Source organism: Eumetopias jubatus, unplaced genomic scaffold (assembly GCF_037043125.1).
Source record: "Eumetopias jubatus isolate StellerSeaLion01/CBP00866 unplaced genomic scaffold, mEumJub1_p1.0 scaffold_8, whole genome shotgun sequence".
NCBI lineage: Eukaryota > Metazoa > Chordata > Mammalia > Carnivora > Otariidae > Eumetopias > Eumetopias jubatus.
In genome coordinates, this window is record NW_028274814.1 from 124238045 (window position 1) to 124259079 (window position 21035).

Here is a 21035-nt window from a genome sequence, read left to right on the forward strand (position 1 = left end):
GAAGTGGCGTCCATCAGGAGCTATAGTGATGGTGCCCAGCAGAGAGGTAGGGAAGAAATACCTCGACCTTGCCCTCCTCCTGCCCACCAGTATCCAGCTGGCGTCTCACACTGGCCAAGACCATTAAGACACTGGCAGGGGAGGCTGAGAGATCATTCTTCAAGGTCCACCTGCTGGAGCACAGAGCCCAAAAGAGGTCAGAAAATTGATCTGGAAAGATTTGGAAGCACTCACCCCTCTCCTTCCTCCTGAATTCAAATGAAACAAGAAGCCCGGGGGCGGGGCGGGGGTGGGGGTGGGGCTTTTCAGTTCAGAGACTGAAAGGTGGAGATTCAATGTTTAGCTTTGCTGCCGCTAGACTAATTGGAGAACGAGTCTGTGCCCAGTGCTAATGCTCCATCTCTGGCACAGGTGGAAAATCTGCAATGCTTCCTCAGGGACAGGTGCCTCTACATGGCGGAGAGTCAATCAGAAACCTCAGGCCGGTGGACGGTCGATCTGACCGTGAACAAGGGAGAAGAGGGGGCTGCTCTGAGCAAGCTCAGTTCCAGCTCCTAAACCCTCTGGCACAGGCACGGACCTCCCTCCTTCTCTCCAGGGAGGCCTCATTAGGGAGTGGAGAGGGAGGCCCCCCGAGCAGTCCCCTGGAGAAGGGAGCATGAGGCCAGGTAGGGTGGTCCCCTGCTCCCTCTTCCAGGGATGCCTGCACTGATCCTTGTCTTTCCTTCCAGGGCACCTGTGTGAGCTGTTCTCTGGTGTATTGGAGCAAATGTCCTGCTAACTCTGAGCCCACAGTAAGTGTGATGGCTTCGTGAAATCACACATCCCCCAAGTGACCTCACTGGTGTTGCTTCTCATCTTTTCTACCTTTCTTCTTAAAAGATATTAATTCCAACTGGGGTAACGTCAGATTGGCTCTTAGCCTACTATATGGGGGAGGGTAGAAAGCCCACTGTGTGGGGGAGGGTAGACAGAGCTGCATTTGAATCCTTGCTCATTAACCCTAGGTGCATTGCTTAACCTTCTTACACTAAATTTTTTTGTCTGTAAGTAATAATAGTAAGAGGATTAGCAGAGATTAAAAACCCAAGGACAATGCATGAATCAAGTGGCTACTCAGTAAAGGTTCATTCTTTCTCTACTTCACCCTCTTAAGTTTGTATAGGGGAGTCAAAGCTTTGCCTTCACCATCTTAAGGTCTCTGGCTGGGCCTGAGAATTAAATGAACATTAGACAGATGAACAAGAAAAGTTCACAGATTGTATGTGTACACAGGAGAGCCCATAAGAAAGCGAAGACCCAAAGAAATGGCAAAACCCAAATGTTTATGTGGCAGGTTAAATAAAAGGAGGCAATTATGGGAAAGTCACTGTACAGGGAGGCTAGAGGAAAGTCAGAGTTATTTTAACACGGCCCATTTGTGCAGCTTTTTCTCTGCTTCAGCTTCTTGTCTCTAGTGACAAGAGGTCTCTTTTGTCCTGGTACAGGGAGGGCATCTTTCACAGGGGAGTTTTATCTCCTGTTTTCAGAAAGAAACGGGGGGAAGTCAGAGTGTCCCTTTTCTATCTGCTGTTTTTCAAGGGTTCCTTGAGCTCAAAACAATCCTTAGGCCAAGTGGCCGATTTGAGGCTGACATATTCTGCCACACTTTACTCCTGTTTGCTCTTCCCAAGCATTTTTCTAGATAGAAATGCAAGGCCTATCAAGAGAATGACATTAGGACCATCAAACCCTTTTCAAGTTCGACTGAATTCTGCTCACATCTATTGAGAGCTGGTTCCCATGGCATAAAGATGGATGAGATGTAGTTTTGTTTCGTTTTTGCTTTTGTGTTGAGAAGATGTAGTCTAACAGGGAAAACAGATTGTTCTACAACAATCCAGAATTCATATGCCAGGTGCTCTATAGGTGACAAAAGCAAAATGCTCCAAGGCAAAATTGATGTTAGAAATCTCTGCCTATAATTTTGTCCTAAAAAAAGAGCATCCCAACGAGAAGTATCATTCAACACTAGAATAGGTCACTGAGGAAGGAGATGAGCTCTTTAACACAATCCTACTGAGAAGCACTTAATAAGGCAAAACATGAACATTAAACAGGGGCAGGTGTACAGATAGTTATTTTGCTCAGTCAAGACGTCACCCCTGAGTCCTACAGGATGCTGTCAACCAGGGAATACGGAGAGGGAGGAAAAGAGAGGAAGTCATGTTGACTAGCATCAGAGCGATTGCTGGGTGCAAGACATTGTTCTAAATGCTTTACATAGCAAACCTACGAGGTAGGTATATTACCATCATAGCCCTCTTGTGATCTGGGAATGAAGATAAGGAAACATAAAACGCTTCGTACAAGGTCACACAGCTAACACGTGGCAGAACCATGATCCTCCAACGCTACAGCCCAAGTAAGGAAGAGAAGGAAAGAAAGAAGGCGGAATTAGATACATGGGTTAGAACCAAAAAAGCCCAAAACTTCCCTTCCCAGGCTCCCCTGGTCTAAACTTACTTAATTATCCTGAGAGCTGACAAGAGGACTGAAATATTCCTTCCTCAATGACTGCAGAATTCCTTTATATAGCTCAGATTTTAGGATTTTACAGCCCATGAAGCTCTCAACACTACCTTCTTGAGCAAGAGCCTAAGATGAAGGGGTGCCTCCACATCAACGGTTACCTAACATAAAATTTGAGCCAGGGACAGAATGCTTAGCATAAAACTTGAGATCAGCATTATTGTCCCATTTCACAGATGAGGCAGTTGAGGCCCACAGAGACGACATGACTTGCCTGTGATATCCTAAAGTTAGCATGTGGTAAGACCCATCCTCTGGACCTGCCCCTTACTAGTGGTGCTCTTTAGAAAAAATGGTTTACCTGTCGGGGCCTCAGTTCCCTCATCTACAAAAGAGGGAAGGAGTTGAAGATTGATGACCTTATATGTGCAGTGCATGTGACCCTAGTGGGCTCTTGATAAATGGCAGCTCTAGATAATTATGATCGGGCACCAGGGCTTAGAGAATGGAAGATTGCACTTAAGTCTTTCCTCCATGCACATATATATACACCACTCCTATGAGAAAAACTCAGACCACCACTATTTTGTTTGGTGGATCTTTCTACAGACTAGAGAGAGACTCTCTACTGGCTCCAAAATTTCTATCTAGAAGGAGCTTGGGGATGGCTATTGATTAGAAGAGGAGGCTAAGTCACATCGAGGATGAACAGGAGAGTGTTCCCCGGTCAACTGGCAAAGTCTGCTATGGCAAGAGAGGGGAGGTAAAGATAAATGTGCCCTGACTTGTGCCAATCCCAGCCTGTGTTCTACCAACAAGCAAAGAAGGTGACGAAGCTCTGACAGAGAGCCATGTGAGCTGGAGTGCTCTGGTGCTCTTGCCTGATGTCAAAGGGAAACGGAAGTAGGCTGTCGAGTGTACGAAGCCGAGCAATGCCCAGAGGACCTCAAAATGCAGACTCAATGCATTTTTCCTGTTGGCTTTCTTCCAGACACTCTTCACACACAGATGTATCTACACTGGCAGAATAAGGAGCCTGAAGAGCGGCTGTGCCCGATACTGCAATGCCACCGTGCAGGTGAGGCTAGCAGGGCCGGGCAGCTCCAGGGCCACACTCCGGAGCCTCAGCATCTGTGAGGTGACAGGGTGCTGGTGGGGCCTTGGCCATGTCTTCCTGCAGGGGAATGGCAGAGTGAACTCTCTCCATGGGGTCCAGGTCACCCCCTTCCCTGCATCCATCCCTCCTGTGGTTCCCTCTGGCTCTTAACAGAGAGCCCACACTTGACGCTCCCCACCCCCGACCCCGCCACAGACCGGCCACTGCCGTGTGTCCAGCCTGTCTGTTACCATCCTTGACAGTCTCTTCCCGACGACATAGAGGGTGGCCTCCATCAGCACAAGCCTTCATGTCTTGTTCTCGCAGTGCCAGAGCCAGCTTGGCAGCCATGGTTGGCACTCAGTACACGTGTGGTGAGCAGATGGCTAAGCACCAGCCATGCCATCATCTGCAGATGAAGTCGAGCCCATAACGGGGAGCTAGTGCTGTTTATTACAATAATGGAGATTAAAATGTATCTCCTTTGAGGAATTGGCACTCTGTTTGCAGTTTCAAAAGGCAACACTCATTTTGTTTCTCAGATACCAAAGTGCTGCAAAGGTTTCTACGGGCCTGACTGCAACCAGTGTCCTGGAGGCTTCTTGAATCCCTGCTCAGGGAACGGCCAGGTGATATAAACTGTTTCATGAGTACTGAGCTTGACCTGTCCTAAGTCAAGTGGAAAAGCAATTTTTAAAACCACTAAACCAAGAAGTGTTACAGTGCCAGTCACTATTCCCAGAAAGTAGAAGAAACAGATCAGTTGCTAAAAGAACAGATGTAGCAGAAGGAATTGGGGCCAGAGGTGGGGAGGGGGGAGTCTGGGAGGGTTCCAATGTCTGCTTTCCTGGGGCTGACCACTTGACCTTGGATAATTCAATGAGGCTCCCTCTGACCCCACTTTCCTCCTATGAGAGGAAAGCAGAGTCCCCTGCATTGATCTCCAAGATTTCTTTCAGGATGAAGATTTTGTGATACTAAAAAAAAAAAAAAAAAAAAGCACAGCCCAGTGATCCGCTTTTCATTAACCCACCTCCAAAACCTAGTAAAATGTAAAGGCCCAAACTTGACTCCTCTAGCTTAGAGGCCAAAGCTAAACAAACAAAGGTAAAAGTAGCAGTGGTTAACATGGGAAATTATAGATCTGTGCATTTAAGAAACCCACATCTGAAATATGCCCCTCTCAAGGGGGAGGACAAACTGCACCCACAAATGGGTTGGGGCAAGGAAGACCAGGGCAAAGCGGGTGTGAATTAGCTACCACAGCCCGCGGCAGGAAGTCGCCCCCACCCAGCTCTGGTGCACAGTGATCCTTGCAAAGCCAACCTTGAAACAGCTGAAATGGGGAGGTGGAAGACAAGAAGTCTTACACTGCAGGGGGAGACGCTGTTGTCTGAAGTCAGGAAACTGAGTGAGCGAGACTCTGGAGAGAATGGCCAGCCTTCATTCTGAAGGTCGGTGGCAGGTCACACCATCCCGCAAGCACTGTTTGCAGCTTCCCAGTTCACCATGGTGACACCCTTCCTCCTTGAATGACTTCCCTACAAGTTTGAAATCCCGACTCAGGACCCCAAACTTGTCTTTGTTTTAGCATCCTACCTGTTACCAACATGACTCCTCTTTCCACGAGGAGTCCCAAAGAACCATGTCTAGCAGAGAGAATCTGACTTCAAAGAAGTCAGGCCATGACACAAAGGCATCTGGGACTTCTTTACGGTGGAGCATTGTCCTCATGCCCTTGGGGCCTGCCTTTGCTTGCAGTGTGCGGACGGCCTTGATGGCAATGGGACGTGCGTTTGCCAAGATGGTTTCCAAGGCTCCCAGTGTCAGTTCTGCTCTGATCCCAATAAATACGGACCTCGGTGTGACAAAAGTAAGTGGCACTTCCAGAGCTTCCTCCTGTTCCTCAGCCAGGATCCCTGCGTCTGTGGGCTGTGTGCCCCTTTGCTTGGTGTATACCCTCATCCTGGGTCATTTCTCAACACATGGTTCTCACGCCAGACTGCAGGGCCCCACTGCAGAGTTTCTGAGGCAGCGGGCCTGGGGTGCTATTGGAGAACGTGTGATTCTAGCGGGTTCCCTGGGGATGCCCACACTGTTGGCCAAAGGACCACAGTTTGAAAACCAGTCTCTTAAGGTTTCCCCACAAACCTGAATTGACCGTGGGCTCAGTAGCAACACACAGACTCGCTCTCTACCCTTCCAGCAATCCCCTTCTATCACCTCCCCCCTCTGACCTTAGGCAAGTGACTCCCCCCCTCTCTAGACTTTGGTTTCCTGATCTATAAAATGGGGATAATAATAGTAATTACCTCATAACGTTAGTGCAAATTATAAATGGAAAGCCCTTGCCTTGGGACAATGCCCAGCACCTAGAATGCAATACAAATACACTAGCTCTTATTGTTATCTGTGACTGTTGTTACTGTTGCCGTTATTCTAAGTTCAGCAACATAAATGTCAGGAAGCTTGGAGAACAAGCAGAAAGTTCCACAGCACTAGGCGTTAAAAAAAAAATGCAGTTATTTGATCTTAGAAAATGCATTATGCCTTTTAAAATTGCAACATGTGGGCGCCTGGGTGGCTCAGATGGTTAAGCGTCTGCCTTCGGCTCGGGTCGTGATCCCAGGGTCCTGGGATCGAGTCCCGCGTCGGGCTCCCTGCTCAGCAGGGAGCCTGCTTCTCCCTCTGCTTCTCTCTCTCTCTCTCTCTCTCCCTCTCTCTCTTCCTCTCTCTCTCATGAATAAATAAATAAAATCTTAAAAATAAAAATAAAAATAAATAAAATTGCAACATGTGTATATTTAAGTAGATAGATACATAGATATATAGAAATAAATACAGATGTATATTTCTACACTAGGTTTAGAACTTAAAAGAAAAAAAAAATGACTAGATCAGAGCTGGCTGTGGAATCAAGCCAGCCAGAAGTTAAATCCCCACTCTGCAACTGACAGGCTGTGTGACCCTAGAAGGAGTCTCATTGAGTCTTACTTTCCCCATCTATAAAATGAAGATAATAATAGTACCCATATCATGGGTTTTTGATGACGTTAGACCATAGTTTAGGGCCATAGCACAGAGCTTCCACCTAGCAAGAAATCAGTAGATGAAGCCCTTCTTACTATGATCATTCCTAACGCCATTTGCTGGTTACAAAGCACACAGCCCTTCGCCTCTCTCACCTGGTCTGCTCTTCACACCCACCTCTCAAGATGGACAGGAAACTGGAACACAGCAGGGTGGGGCTGCTGATCCTAGTCCACTGTTCTTTGTGCCAAACAAGGTTTCTGAGAAACAAAAATAAGGTTTTATTCCAAAGCCTGCCAGCGTTGGTATTTTTATGAAGCCAGCAGGGCAAGATGCTGAGGCCAGGGGAAGCCATGGAGGTTTCCGCACCAACGCCTCTCGTCCTGGCCTGTGGCTGCCCACCATCCCATGCAGGAGAGCCTCCTCTTCCTTCTGTGCCCTTGTCCCTTGCAGATGAAGTCCTGACTTGCTTAAAAGTTTATGAAAAGTTTTTTGTTTTAAATCCAGCCATGCTTTTCCAGCCCGCTCACTGTGTCTCTCTTCTCCGTCCTCGATGTTGGCTGTAAGCACCCACACGAATTCCTCTCCTATTGCCCTCCTGGGGCAAAACCGCAGAAGCCTTCCTTTCTGATCATAGCCAAGCCCTCAAATCCTTGCCACCTGTCTTTAAGAAATTTTGCATCCTTCTTTTCACTACCGCGTGCATAGGAGCTTGAGTTTGAAGCACACGTTGCAATTTTTAAATACCTATCATCAAAAGCAAAGTAAACCGCTGAAGTTTAAAATGATCACGAGCATGTGGAAACACCAGCTAATACCCTAACCTATGGTGTTTGCATGTGGGCACTAACAGACATGGAATCTGAAGTCCTAGGTTCAAGTCCCTGTTTGAAAACTTAGCAGCAAGTTAGGCAGTGAGTGTCACCTCTCTGGGCCTCAGTTTGCTCATCTGGAAACGGGGGTGATAAGAGTACCTACCCTCTGAGGCTGTTGACTGTTAATAAGATGATACAATTAAAGTCCGGACCGAAGCCTAGAACAAGGTCAGTGCACAAATACTGGCCATCAGTTAGCACTGGTTTGCTGTGATAGAGAGTAAAGAACAAGTATATAAGCCACACGTCAGAGGCCATGCCGGCGTGAGAAACCGCTTCTAGTGATTCCAGAAAGGTGAGAAATTTCCAGACTAAGCTCTCCAGCCATAAAGTAAATGAAGATTGAGTTCCTTGGCATCTTTCACACACACACACACACACCCCACACACATACATGCAAAGCCCTTCTGGGACTGAGTTCTTCCCATCCTTGATGGGACAGTCAAGCTCACCAAGCACTGTCTTGGGCACATGGAGACACACTTGAGAAGCTAAGACATAGCCTCCAGAGCCCTCCCCCGGCTCTGCCCCAGGTTCTGCTCTGACGGGCATGAGAGGGGGGTGGGGGGAAGGGGTCTCTCTCCTACATGACCCATGTGCCCCATTGCTACATTTGTCCCCCAACCCCCAAATGTCCCTCTTCCTTCTCTTCCAGAATGTCTGTGCATTTCCGGAACATGCAATAACAGGATCGACAGTGACGGGGCCTGCCTGGCCGGCACGTGCAGAGAAGGCTCTGCGGGGAGGTTCTGCCACAAGCAGACCTCCGCCTGTGGGCCCTACGTGCAGTTCTGTCACATCCACGCCACCTGTGAATACAGCAATGGGACAGCAAGGTAGGCCTGTAGGGCAACCCCCTAAACAGCCCCCAGCCACTGTGCCACCTGTAGGTAGATGCAGCCCATATCCCAATTCTTTGCCAGCAAAGGCCTGTTTGCTCCAGCTGCCAATGTGGCCTTTGTGGAGAAGACCTCAGACTGAGCTGGGTTCAAGTAGCCGCACTCCCTGCTTTGAAACGTACCAACTGTGTGACCTGGGGCAGTTTACTTAACTGAGCTTCACTTTCTTCATCAGGACAATAAGGATGATGTTGCCTACATAGCAGGGTAATTGTGGAGATCATAAAAACTGGATGTAAAAGCACCCAGCACCAGGGGCGCCTGGGTGGCTCAGTTGGTTAAGTGGCCAACTCTTGATTTTGGCTCAGGTCATGATCTCAGGGTCGTGAGATAGAGCCCTGCATCATCGGGCTCCACACTCAGCGGGAAGTCTGCTTGAGATTCTCTCTCCCTCTCTCTCTGCTCCTCCCCTTGCTCGCACTCTCTCACTCTCTCAAATAAATAAATAAACCTTAAAAAAAAAAAAAAAAAAAAGCACCAAGCACCAGAGCTAGGACACCATAGGTGTTCAGTCATGGAAACTATAATTATTATCATTACTTACGTGAAAGGAAAGTATGTCCACCACTGTCCAACCCTTTAAAAAAAGCCTTTACATCCTAGGGCCATTAATAATAACTCCCCCTGTTAAAGGCATCTTACAGGAAATTGGGTCTTGGTCATTAGATCACCATTTGTTTCCTTAATAGTGTCTAATATATGCACTGGGCTTGGAGATGGGGCAGGGGGAATGTCAGAGGAAATTTTCCTCTCTGGGAACATCTCTGGTTCAAAGGTAGTAACCACCTGAAAAATAACCTGGGAAATGCAGAGAATGGCTGATAATCTTAGCCTCTTTTTTATAGCACTTTTCTTAATTTGTAATTGCATAGTTACTTAGTTACTTACTTCCCTGTTTATGATCTGTCTCCCCCACTAGAGAGTAGGCAGCATGGACCCAGAGACTGTCTTTTCACCTCCACGGTAGTACCATAGAAATGCATTTGCCTTGGGAGTGAGGATCTACATCCACGCATAAGGGAAAAATCACAAGTTATCAAAACTGTCCTTAAAACCTCTGAAATCACTCACAAAGGGCTATTGACATGGGTCTGTATATACTACATAAACTTAGGTAAATCAAACAGTGTTGGAACAGATCGATCTATTTTTTCATTTGGGCACCAGACAAAGTATTTTGTTCCTCATGGAACCTTGACACCTGAAAAATAATTCTATTTTAAATTCTTGTGAAGCACCTATGACTGAATTTGCAGCAAATGATGTGGATTATGATGGAATCACAGAGGACGCAGCACCTCTCACAAGGGTTTCAGTGAATCTTGGTGGGCCAAACGAATGAATGAACAGTCCATTTGATAGTTAAAGTATCACGGTGAAATATTTTGAGAGGAGTGTCTCAAAGGGTGAGGAGTCAGTAAACTATGTCAGCTCATGGAATCAGGCACTTTGAGAGTGTGGTGCTCCAAAAACCGCAAGTCTGAGGGAGCAGAGAAGGGCAAGAGGGGAGGTCTCACCTGACTGTCATTTTTAAATATTTTACAAACTGTCTCATAGAAGAGGGGCGCCTGGGTGGCTCAGTTGGTTAAGCGTCTGACTCTTGGTTTCGGCTCAGGTCATGATCTCAGGGTCATGAGATCGAGCCCCACATCAGGCTCCACGCTCAGCGGGAAGTCTGCTTGAGATTCTCTCTCCCTCTCCCTCAGCTCCTGTCCTCTGTGCTCTCTCTCTCTCAAATAAATAAATTAAATTAAAAAAAAAAACCATCTCGTAGAAGAGATGGTAGTTGTTCTCTGCAGAACCACGGATAATAACTAGAGGCAGATTCCAGCCCCTTCAAAGCAGCAAAGCTGCTGCCGGAAGTCGGGCCTCACAAGGTGCAAGTGCAGGCAGGCGCCTGCTAAATGTTCCACAGGCTTTATCTCGCTCACTTAATCTTCACAGCTTCATGAGGGAGATTGTAGACTCATTTTCCAGATGAGGAAACAAAGTCTCCCAGAGGTTAAGGGACTCATCCAGGGTCGCACAACTGCTAAGAGTTGGAGCCTGGATTCCCACCCAGGCATGTCTGAACGCAGACCCCCGCCCCCAGGTGCCTGTGACCACCGTGGTACACTGGCTCCGCCCACAAGGGCAACCTGTCAAATGTCTGGCCAGGAGCCAGTTCACCCCTGGCTGGCCGGCCTTTTCCTGGGTGGTTGCTGCTTACGTTTCTGGGGCTGATTTTGTGCACGTGCTCTTCGTTGCAGCTGTGTTTGCAAAGCAGGATACAAAGGGGACGGAAGCCTCTGTTCAGAAATGGACCCTTGTGCAGAAATCGTGCCAGGGGGCTGCAGCCGAAATGTGAGTGTTGCTCTTTATTTCCAAGCTGCCTGGTTTCTTAGGAAATCCTGAGGGAAGGCCTTGCAAAAAGCGGTATCTGAAAGCTTTCCATTGCATGAAGCACATTTGCTGGAACCTTGAGTTTTAAAGATGATGCCAGCGCCTTCTGTGAGCCTCCACTTCCTAAATCCGCATGTGCAGGGGATGTCCCAAGACCACAGGAGCAGGGCTCTTTGGGCTCCTGAAAACAGAGCCTCAGAATCAGATATTGGAGGTTATTAGTAATAAACCAGTGATTCAAATGTTACAGCTTACAAGTGACTTCAATGTCCATGATCTCATTTGCTTTCCCTAACCCCCCCAACCCAATAAAGAATGTTCTTATCCCCATTGTGCTGATAAAGAAACTGAGGCTTGGGGACGCTAAGTGACTTGCCCTAAGTTCTATTATTGGGTATAGCTCAGGGATATAGCCCAAACTCACCACTGCTTTTGAACATCCCTGCCACCACCACCAAGCCCTACGCAGTTTACTAACTGGTCTCCCTGCTGCTTCCGCGCCGCCCCCCCCCCCACTGCCCCTCGGGCATTTATTGTCCACCCACAGCCAGAGTGACTTGAAGCGGATCGGATCATGTTTCTCCCGTGCCAAAACCTCTTCCGTAGCTGTCAGGCTCCAAGGGTGAAATCAGACGGGAATGTCTTGCCCCATCCCACCAGACGCCCCTGGAGCTGGTCCCAGCCTCTGGACCGCGTCCCCGGCACCTCCTCCCTGTCACGCTGTCCTTCAGCCTCCCAGGTGCTGGGTGCTCCTCCGGAGAGGCCTGGAGGTGCTTCAGTGGTTAGGAGCTTGGACTTCAGTGTTCTAGAGACAGGGTTCCTGAAGTTTTGTAGCTGTGTGACCTTAGGCAAGTTACTTAACTCCTCTCAGCCTAGCTTCCTTATCTGTAAAGCAGATACTAACACGCCCTTCCTCAAGATGATGGCTTCTACCGGGGAAACGCTAAGAACAGTCCCCGGCTCCATAAATGACAGCGACGTGCCGGGGGCTGGCCATTAGCTGGCCCACAACAAGCAATGCTGGTCTTTAAATCGTCTCCTGTTTTCCATGGATTCGGTGCAAACGTGCATTGTAATCATTTCTATCGCACTCCATGCAAACACGCATTTCTGGAAGGTACCCCTGTTTTTTGCTTTGGGAATCATGTGGCTGGACTGAGGTTTCCGAGATTCGCTGTGGCTTGTCCCCCTGCAGGCAGAGTGCGTCAGCACGGGCATGGGGACCCACACGTGCGTGTGCCAGCAGGGGTGGACCGGGGATGGCAGAGACTGCTCGGAGATCGACAAGTGCCTGCTAGCCAGCACCAGCGGCTGCCACGCCAACGCAACATGTTTGTACATCGGCCCCGGGCAGGTAGGTGGCACAAGGCAGAGGGCAAAGGGGAGCGAGACTCCTCCAGTGGCTTTTCCCCACTGGACGCAGCACTACTTTGTCTAGAACTTACTGCAGCTTTTGAATCATTTGTAGTAGTGAGAATCGGTTGTCACAACAAACTTGTGATGTAGGTACTTTTTTCTTTTCACCTTTTGACACTCTTCACCCATTTAGCCCACCCCCACCCCCACCCCCACCCCAGCCTCTAGCAAGCACCAATTTGTTCTCTTTATCTATGTGCTTGGTCTCGGGTTTTGGTGTTTGGGTTTTTTTCAAATATTTTTAAGATTCCCCATATAATTGAGATCACATGGTATTTGTCTTTCTCTGTCTGACTTACTGCACTTAGCATAATGCCCTCCAGGTCCATCTATGCTGTTGCAAATGGCAAGATCTCATTCTTTTTTATGGCTGAGTAATAGTCCATTGTATATATATATACCTCCTCTTCTTTATCCATTCCTCTATCAGTGGACATCTGGGTTGCTTCCATATTTGGCTATTATAAATAATGCTGCAATGAGCATGGGAGTGCAGATTATCTTTTCAAATTTGGATAAATACTCAGAAATGAAATTGCTTGAAGGCACAGTAGTTCTATTTTTAATTTTTCGAGGAACCACCATACTGTTTTCCACAGTAGCTGCACCAATTTACATTCCCACCAACAGTGCATGAGTTCCCTTTTCTCCACATCCTCGCCAACACTTGTTATTTCTTGTCTTGTTGATAATAGGCATTCTAACAGGTGTGAGGTGATATCTCATCGTGGTTTTGATTTGCATTTCCCTGATGCCAAGTGGTATCGAGCGTTTTTTCATGCCCTGTTGGCCATCTGTGTGTCTTTTTTGGAAAAATATCTATTCACATCTTTTGCCCATTTTTTAAAAAGGATTGTTTGTTGTTTTGTTATTGCATTGCATGAGTTCTTTGTACATTTTGGATATTAGCCATTTATTAGATATGTAATTTGCAACTATCTTCTCCCATTCAGTAGGTTCCCTTCTCATTTTGTTGATGGGTTCCTTTGCTATGCAGACGCTTTTTAGTTAGATGTGGCCCCGTGTGTTTATTTTTGCTTTTGTTGCCACATAGGTTACTAGCATTATTCCCATTTTACAAAAGAGAAAATTGAGGCACAGAGAAGCTAAGTAATTTGCTCCCATCGCACAGAAAATAAATCATGTTGTGAAATTCACACTCAGATAGTCTGACTCCAGACTCCTCTTAGTCACCTGACCACACTTTGTAATTCTGTAGCACTCTGCAGTCTGTGATCACTTTCAGTTAACCCGGTGTGAGGGAGACTGAGGCAGAGAAAGCTACTGCTCAAGAACCAGTCCACACTAGGGAGGTGATGACAACTGTACCATGACCATGGCCGCAGAAATGTCCTATTCATGAAAGAGCTCACTGCCGTCTTATGTCTCACCACGCATCTGGCAAACAATTGGATTCGTTTTTTGACTCACCTGAATTGCCAGAGTGCATTTGAGAAAGACAAAATATGTCCTGGTCTCTGTATTAGTTTGCTAAGGCTGCCGAAACAAAGCGTCACTAACTGGGTAGCATAGAACAACAAAAATGTATTGTCTCACAGTTCTGGAGGCTAGAGGTCCAAGATCAAGGTGTGGCCAGGCTTGGCTCCTTCGAAGGGCTTGAAGAGGAATCTGTTCCATGCCTCTCTCCAAGTTCTGGGTGGTTTGCAGACAATCTCTGGAGTTCCTCAGCTTGTCCACGCATCATCCTGACCTCTGCCTTCATGTTCACAGGGCGTTCTCCCTGTGTGCATGTCTGTGTCCAAATCTCCCCTTTTCGTGAGGACACTAGTCATATTGGATTGGGGACCCACCTTACTCCAGTGTGACCACATCTTAACTAATTACATAATAATAATCCTATTTCCAAGTAAAGTTACATTCTGAGGTCCTGGTATCAAGGTTTCAACATATGAATTGGGACCGGTCGGGACCCAGTTCAACCCATAACAGTATTTATCCCCTCTCTGCTCTTTCTTTCTGTGGATAAAGGAATCCTGACGTGGGAGATGGAGGAAGAGAAAGGTGTCTTTTTTTTTTTGATGGTGCCGTATAAGAAATAAAATAGACCATATCTAGGATTGCCCTCAGTAGTTACTAGTTGGCTTGAGAACTTTTAGATATTAGGCAGGAATCCTAATTACCATGAATATTTATGTAAAAAGACAAACCGTGTTTGGCTCAACATGTCAGGGTTGGGGGTACAGGGAGGTGCTACCCCAATACCAAGTGGAAAGGATTAAACACTCATGTTTATAAGGTCTTGCCCTGCCGCATAAAGATGTATACAGGTGTTTCTGTATACATATACTTGCATCTAAGATACACACATTTACCAGAGCCTGGGTGGCTCAGTCGGTTAAGCGTCTGCCTTCAGCTCAGGTCATGATCCCAGGGCCCTTGGATCGAGCCCCGCTTTGGGCTCCCTGCTCCGTGGAGAGCCTGCTTCTTCCTCTCCCACTCCCCCTGCTTGTGTTCCTGTTCTCGTTATCTCTCTCTGTGTGTCAAATAAATAAAATCTATAAAAAAAAAAAAAAGATACACACATTTATCTTATAAAGCACACATAGCAAATGATACTTACATTGTTAAAGATAAAAATTCTTAAGTAGAAATTCTATTCCTTTCTTCCCACAACTTCATGGGTTGTCTTGTATCACGTATGGCACTTCTGGGATAATGAGTTCAAAAAGAAAGTACCAGGGAACTCTCAGATGAAATGTAACACAGAATGTGTGGAGCAACAGCTCTGGAATCTGAAGTGTAACAAACGAAAGACATTAACTCAGAAGGCCAAACAACTATGATTTCCGTGGCTCATTTTTCAGGCCACGTGATGAGAGGCTTGAAAGGCAATTGTTTTCAATAATCCCTTTTGTTCTTGGAATTATAGAATGAGTGTGAGTGCAAGGAAGGATTTCGAGGAAATGGGATTGATTGTGAAGCAGTAACTTCATGCTTGGAACAAACTGGGAAATGTCATCCACTGGTGAGTTACTTCATTTCTTTTATCCTTACTTAAAAACGAAAAAAAAAATCGCTTCTCGGCCTTTTGGCTAAGAGCAAGTGTAAAAAAGAAAAAAAAAGTTACTTGAGAAAGAAAGAAGACTAGTTTATTTCTTATCTAGAACTACTAATGAACAAACTCTCTCCTCCTCCCAGAGAGTACCCAGGCAGAATGTTCTTACAAATGTCACTCCAGTCCAAAGCTTGGAAGAACCAACGTATGATTGCCAGATAAAATACAGGCTTCCCAGCTAAATCAGAATGTCAAATAAATAACAGTCCTTCAGCACAAGTATGTTCCAACAATTACATAGGACAAATTTATACTAAAAATTATCCAGATCTTCTCTAAAATTCATATTTAACTTGGTATTTTTTATTTGTTAAACCTGGCAATTCTTTTTTTTTTTTATTACGTTCAGTTAGCCAGCATATAGTACATCATTCGTTTTTGATGTAGTGTTCAGCGATCCATTACTTGCGTATAACACCCAGTGCTCATCACCACACGTGCCCTCCTTAATGCCCATCACCCGGTTACCCCATCCCCCACCCCCCTCCCTTCTGTGACCCTCAGTTTGTTTCCCAGAGTCCAGAGTCTCAAGGTTTGTCTCCCTCTCTGATTTTTGCCCATTCGGTTTTCCCTCCCTTCCGCTGTGGCACTCCATGCTAATTCCTTATGTTCCACTTATGAGTGAAACTATACGATAATTGTCTTTCACCAGTGGGCCCCAAACATTACATGGGACATACTTATGCTAAAACTTACTTGTTTATCTGAAACTCAAATTAACTGTGTGTCCGGTACTTTTACATGCTAAATCTGCGAGGGATGAAAAGAAAGAATTTAATTGTGATTAAGCAGGAGCTGTACCAAACACAGACAGGAGCCTTTCTTTGGGATAGGGCAGGGTCTGTGGGTCACTCCCAGCATCTTTTCAACCCCAAAGTTGCAGTTCTCACCTTCAATGGAGCCTGAGGGCTCACGGATGTAACTCAGAGCCAACTATTCTGTAAGGAAGGCAAACTCTTTCTTTTATCTCCGTTTTATCAGGCAACCTGTCAGTTTACTTCTGGCCTCTGGAGTTGTGTTTGCCAGGAGGGCTATGAAGGAGATGGCCTTCTGTGCTATGGAAATGCAGCCGTGGTAAGTCTGCAAAATGAACTCCTATGCAGAATAATGAAGACACAAAACTCTAAAAAAAAAAAAAAAAAGCTCTTAGCTAGGCTGCCAGTCATGTGCCCCAGGAGATCATACAGGAAGTAAGCTGCTCACTCTTCTTGCAACAGCTTAGCCTCGCTGTCCCTTTGCCAGCTCGGCTCCCCTGTCCCAGGGACCCAGCCTCCCCTCTTTCTGCCATCAGCTCAGGCCCCACCTGCACTGTCCTCTCCCTTGAACCAATCCCTCCCTTCAAGGGATTACTCACACATCTCGGCTCTTGCACCTGCCGGTTTACTCACTGACTATCTGACAGCTATTTACTAATTCATTTGATAACCTCAACCACTTTCAAAAAGGAATTGAGACAACTCTGAGATTTATTGCCTCGGTGTAAATTTTCATACAATAACTCTTGCCATTCTCATGGTGTTTAATAATTTTAAAATGCTTTCCCCTACATGAATGCGTGTAATATTCATAAGCCCAGAAGCAAAGCATCATCATATTCATTTTTCAGATAAGACTTGAGCTCTCAGAGAGGTTAAGTGACTTACCCAAGATCACACAGTAAATGGCAGACTCAGGAAGTGAATCCAGTCTTTTTCAACTCAAGGTCTAGACCTTCCTTTATCACACCTGCACACATCACCGAGCTACTGGTGCTGTGGGTACCTCTTCGAGTCTTAATTTCCCCCAAACAAGTATAAGTTGTGTGAGAGCGGAGGTCATCTTTTCCCTTTTATATGCCCTCTCTTCGCTCCAAACTGGTGCCCACTGTCCACGGTGGAACGATGAAAAAGAAGAGTGGCTAAGACTTCCTGAGCAAGTCCCACATGCCAGCCTCTATTCTAAGCACTTCAAAACAGTAACTCCTCCAAATTTCACATCAACCTGTCAGTTGGAGCTTTTATTATCCCCATCTTACAGGCAAGAACATTGAGGCCCAGAGAGACCAAGTAACTTGCCTAAGGAATCAAGCAACAGCCAAACCAGAATGAAAACCCGGGTGGTCTGGCTCTGCATTCCACACCACTATTCAATGTTGGCTCTGAGAGGGGGCTGTCATTGAGCTCTGTGACCCTCCCTAGGGCCTGGGGCCATGACCTTAAAAACTTAAATTAAATTCTTAAATTGACCTTAAATTCTGACTTGGAAGAGCTTCAGGTGGTTATTCCACCTGAAGTTTCTGGAATTCCTTCTTTATCTCGAGTAGAGAGGATAATGGAGCCGCTAAGCATGAAAGATCTGTGCAGCTCTGGCAACATGGAAATTCAACTAGTTGGCCCCCATTCATGTCGGTCAGGAAAATGAGTTGAGCCCAGCCCCGGGAAGACTAAGTGCATGCTGCTCAGACATGCTGTGATTATGCTTATTCATTGTGCCTTCTCCCATGTTCTCTCTGATCTCTCCCTCCCTCCCCTGCACCACATGAATAAGGAATTGTCATTTCTCTCTGCGGCAGCTATATTTAACCAGTGGATAAATGTGAGTACCTTTGTTGGAACTTCAGAAATGTATACAATTTTAGAAATTTGGAACGCATATACCACAAAACTGAAAACGCAGTTGGTAGGAAGGAGGGAAAGCAATTGTCTAGAGCAGAGGCCCTCCACCCTGACCACACTGGAATCACATGGAATCACATGGAATGCACTGTTTGAAAAGCCATGCCTAGGTTCCCGCCACAGACACTCTGACTTGATTGGTCAGAAGTGTACCCCGGGCATCAGTGCACTTTAAAAGCTTCCTAGGTGATTCTAACATGCAAGCAGGGCTAAGAACTTCTGGTCTAGGTTAAGCTGGAGGGGTCAACTTTTCAACCAATTCAAATATATATGTATCATTTCACTCATCGAGAGGTCTTTTTAAAAAGTCAACATAATTCATTATTACAATTCACCAAGTTGGATTTGGGATTTATAGTTGTAATCTGGGATAACCCATGGGTGCTTAGCTCTTCGCCCAACATGTTCCGAGGAGCTTCTTCCTCTCCCCTGGAAAGTTCTATGATGAAGAATCCAAACCCCACTATACCCATTTGTCTATATCTCTGTCATCTTTGCATGAGTGGGCCAAGGTGCCATCATAACTACTAGTTTATCCCCTTTGAGTAGACACATGCCAAGATAAAGAGAGCCTGGTCAGCACCACTCTGGGACAGCTCCTGATTGGCTTCCCTGTGCGGCCTCTCCGCCCCACCACATGAAAGAGCAGGGACTGAGAGTCCTATTGCACATGATGATTTCCGTATAGACCGAGTCCACATGCATACACTTGCCCAGTGGGGCAGTGGACCCAGCTCATCCCAACGCACGAGAGCACATCTTCCCCAAACTCACCTTCAATGCTGTCACATTCATAGCTTGAAATCAGCCATGGTGGGAGGATATACACCACAGAAATCAGGGAATGTTACAAACCAGGGCTTTTTGTTTGTTTTTCCTGGGATCGGTTGTTAAACATAAGCGCACCATGTCTACCCAGAACTAGCTCTAGGTTAGAACAAAAAGTAGGTCAAATTTGATTTCAGGCTTCCAGTCTGTCCCCCATGCTGAAACGCTTCCTGAAATCTTCCCACCATCCTTATTCCTAGGGCAGCCAAGGGTTCTTAAAGTTCACACACCCACACACAGGATCATCAAGACTATTCTCTGGTTCTCTGTTTAGACTAAAGGGTAAATGACTGATAATGATTCAAAGTCTGACGGGGGGGTGGGGAAAATTTGCCTTTTGACAAAGCTCACACATTTAAGTAAAAAGAATGTGTCTCAGAGGAGAATATGAGACACCAGCCAGTGGGTGGGATGGATTTGGGAAAGGGGTCCCTAGGAACCTTCCAATATCCCTGAAATTACTTCCCCTGGGAAATTGTCATCTCTGCTAAGCATTCAGTCCACCCTGTTTGACCTCTAAAGTGAGCCAGGCCCAACTTCTTTCCCTCCTGTGATTCAGAATGCTTCTCTACAACCCATGCTGTCAGCCGCCTCAAACCTTACTGTCCTCGTGCCTTCCCAGCAAGCTATTGAGGACATGGATCAAGATGAAAAAACCTTTTGGTTGTCCAAGAGCAATATTCCAGCCCTAATAAAGTAGGTATTATGTATTTATTCTTCTTGCTATCTCACTGGCATCCATGTGAACGACATTCAGTAGAGGGAAGCCACATAGTCCCTGAGATCCATGGAACTCAGCATGTTCTAGAACATTCCTCACCTCCTTCCCCAGGATGGTAATAGTTAACATTATTGACAGCTAACTCTGTGCTAACTACCTTATGTATAACTCAGTTCACCCTCCCAACAACCTATGAGATAGGCATTAAAATTACACCTATTTTACAGATGTGTAAACTGAGGTGGGGGGTGATTCCATAACTAACCCAAGGCATCATGGCTGATAATTGCAGGGGAAGAGTTTGAATCTGGTTGTCTGGCTCCAGAACCTATTTTCTTAACTATTCAATGATACTCCTTCATGCATTGATATTTCATGATAGCCCTTCTGGACTGTTGCTTTAGATACCACATGCTGCTGGGCACATACAGAGTGGCAGATCTGCAGGCTCTGTCACCTTCGGACATGCTGGCAACGTCTTTGCCCGGCAACTTCCTTCACTTGGCGAAGGCAGATGGGGTAAGAGAGTGCTGTAATCTGTTAAGTGGAAATGTGTCATCTATGTTTGCACTGCCCACTTTTAATGTTTGTGTTATGGAAATTTCCAAACATGAGCAAAAACAGACCAAGAATAGAACTTCCATGTAGGCATCACCCAGCCTCAACAACTGTCAACATATATTGATACACACACACACACACACACACACACACACACACACACACACACACACACATTACTTTGTAGTAGTGATGCTATGAAATGTGGTCCTGCACCCACAGCTTGGCCACAAGGCTCTTCTTGACAGACCACAGACTGATCCAGAAAGGCAAACCTTTCCATGGTTCTGGGTAAAGGTTGCCCAGTTTCACAACTGTGGCGATTTGTATATGCTGAGCTAAAAACGGGTTCCCGGTGACCTACTAATGAGTCATTATAGGTTACTAAAATTTTATGTCAAGTTAGAGTCAGTCAACCAATCTTTACTGCGCACCTACGATGCACCAGGCACTAAGTGCTGGAGTCAGGGCAGCGCACAAGGAAGAGCTGCAACCCCGTGGAAGCTCAGCTTCTGGCACTTGCCGCCGTGTGTCCGGACTTGGAGTCAGTCTTGCATCAGGAAGTTTGGCTGCCTTGCTGCATAGGCCAGTGTTTGAAAGTTCTTGCTATGAATTGCACAAGATGAAAATGAAGATTTTACTGGAAAGTGAGAACTGCTACATCAGTGGACTGTCAAAAATGTTTTGGAATTACTGCTCTTAAACATTTTTACCTTCCTACTCATCAGTGCAAGCACTGTGAAAAGGGTCTATGCCTAGTACTACCTGAACGTATGTGCCTCATCAGATCATTCTTTGCAGAAAGCAGAAAAGAGTTGCATGCAGTTCCATGGATTCTTTCCATATTGTTGGTCTAATTCTAGTACATTACATACCTATATCAGACAATGGGGTTATGTTCTGTCAGTGTTCTAGATCACTGATTCTCTTAGCAAGCATGAACTGAACACCCACCCTGGGCAGCCTTATCCTGGGTTCTATGCAGT

At 46.2% G+C, this 21035-nt stretch overlaps 1 protein-coding gene across 2 annotated transcripts in view; it reads left to right on the plus strand.

The window, feature by feature from the left end:
• STAB2 (stabilin 2) overlaps positions 1-21035 on the plus strand; it is a 144753-nt gene that overhangs the window by 57044 nt on the left and 66674 nt on the right. For both annotated transcript variants that reach the window (XM_028121647.2, XM_088025671.1), the window contains exons 19-30: positions 732-794; positions 3503-3589; positions 4150-4236; positions 5369-5480; positions 8168-8348; positions 10661-10754; positions 11989-12147; positions 15100-15195; positions 16267-16359; positions 17812-17859; positions 19327-19463; positions 19893-20007. In XM_028121647.2, coding sequence (XP_027977448.2) covers positions 732-794; positions 3503-3589; positions 4150-4236; positions 5369-5480; positions 8168-8348; positions 10661-10754; positions 11989-12147; positions 15100-15195; positions 16267-16359; positions 17812-17859; positions 19327-19463; positions 19893-20007 — 1272 coding nt within the window. The remainder of the gene's footprint in view (positions 1-731; positions 795-3502; positions 3590-4149; positions 4237-5368; positions 5481-8167; positions 8349-10660; positions 10755-11988; positions 12148-15099; positions 15196-16266; positions 16360-17811; positions 17860-19326; positions 19464-19892; positions 20008-21035) is intronic.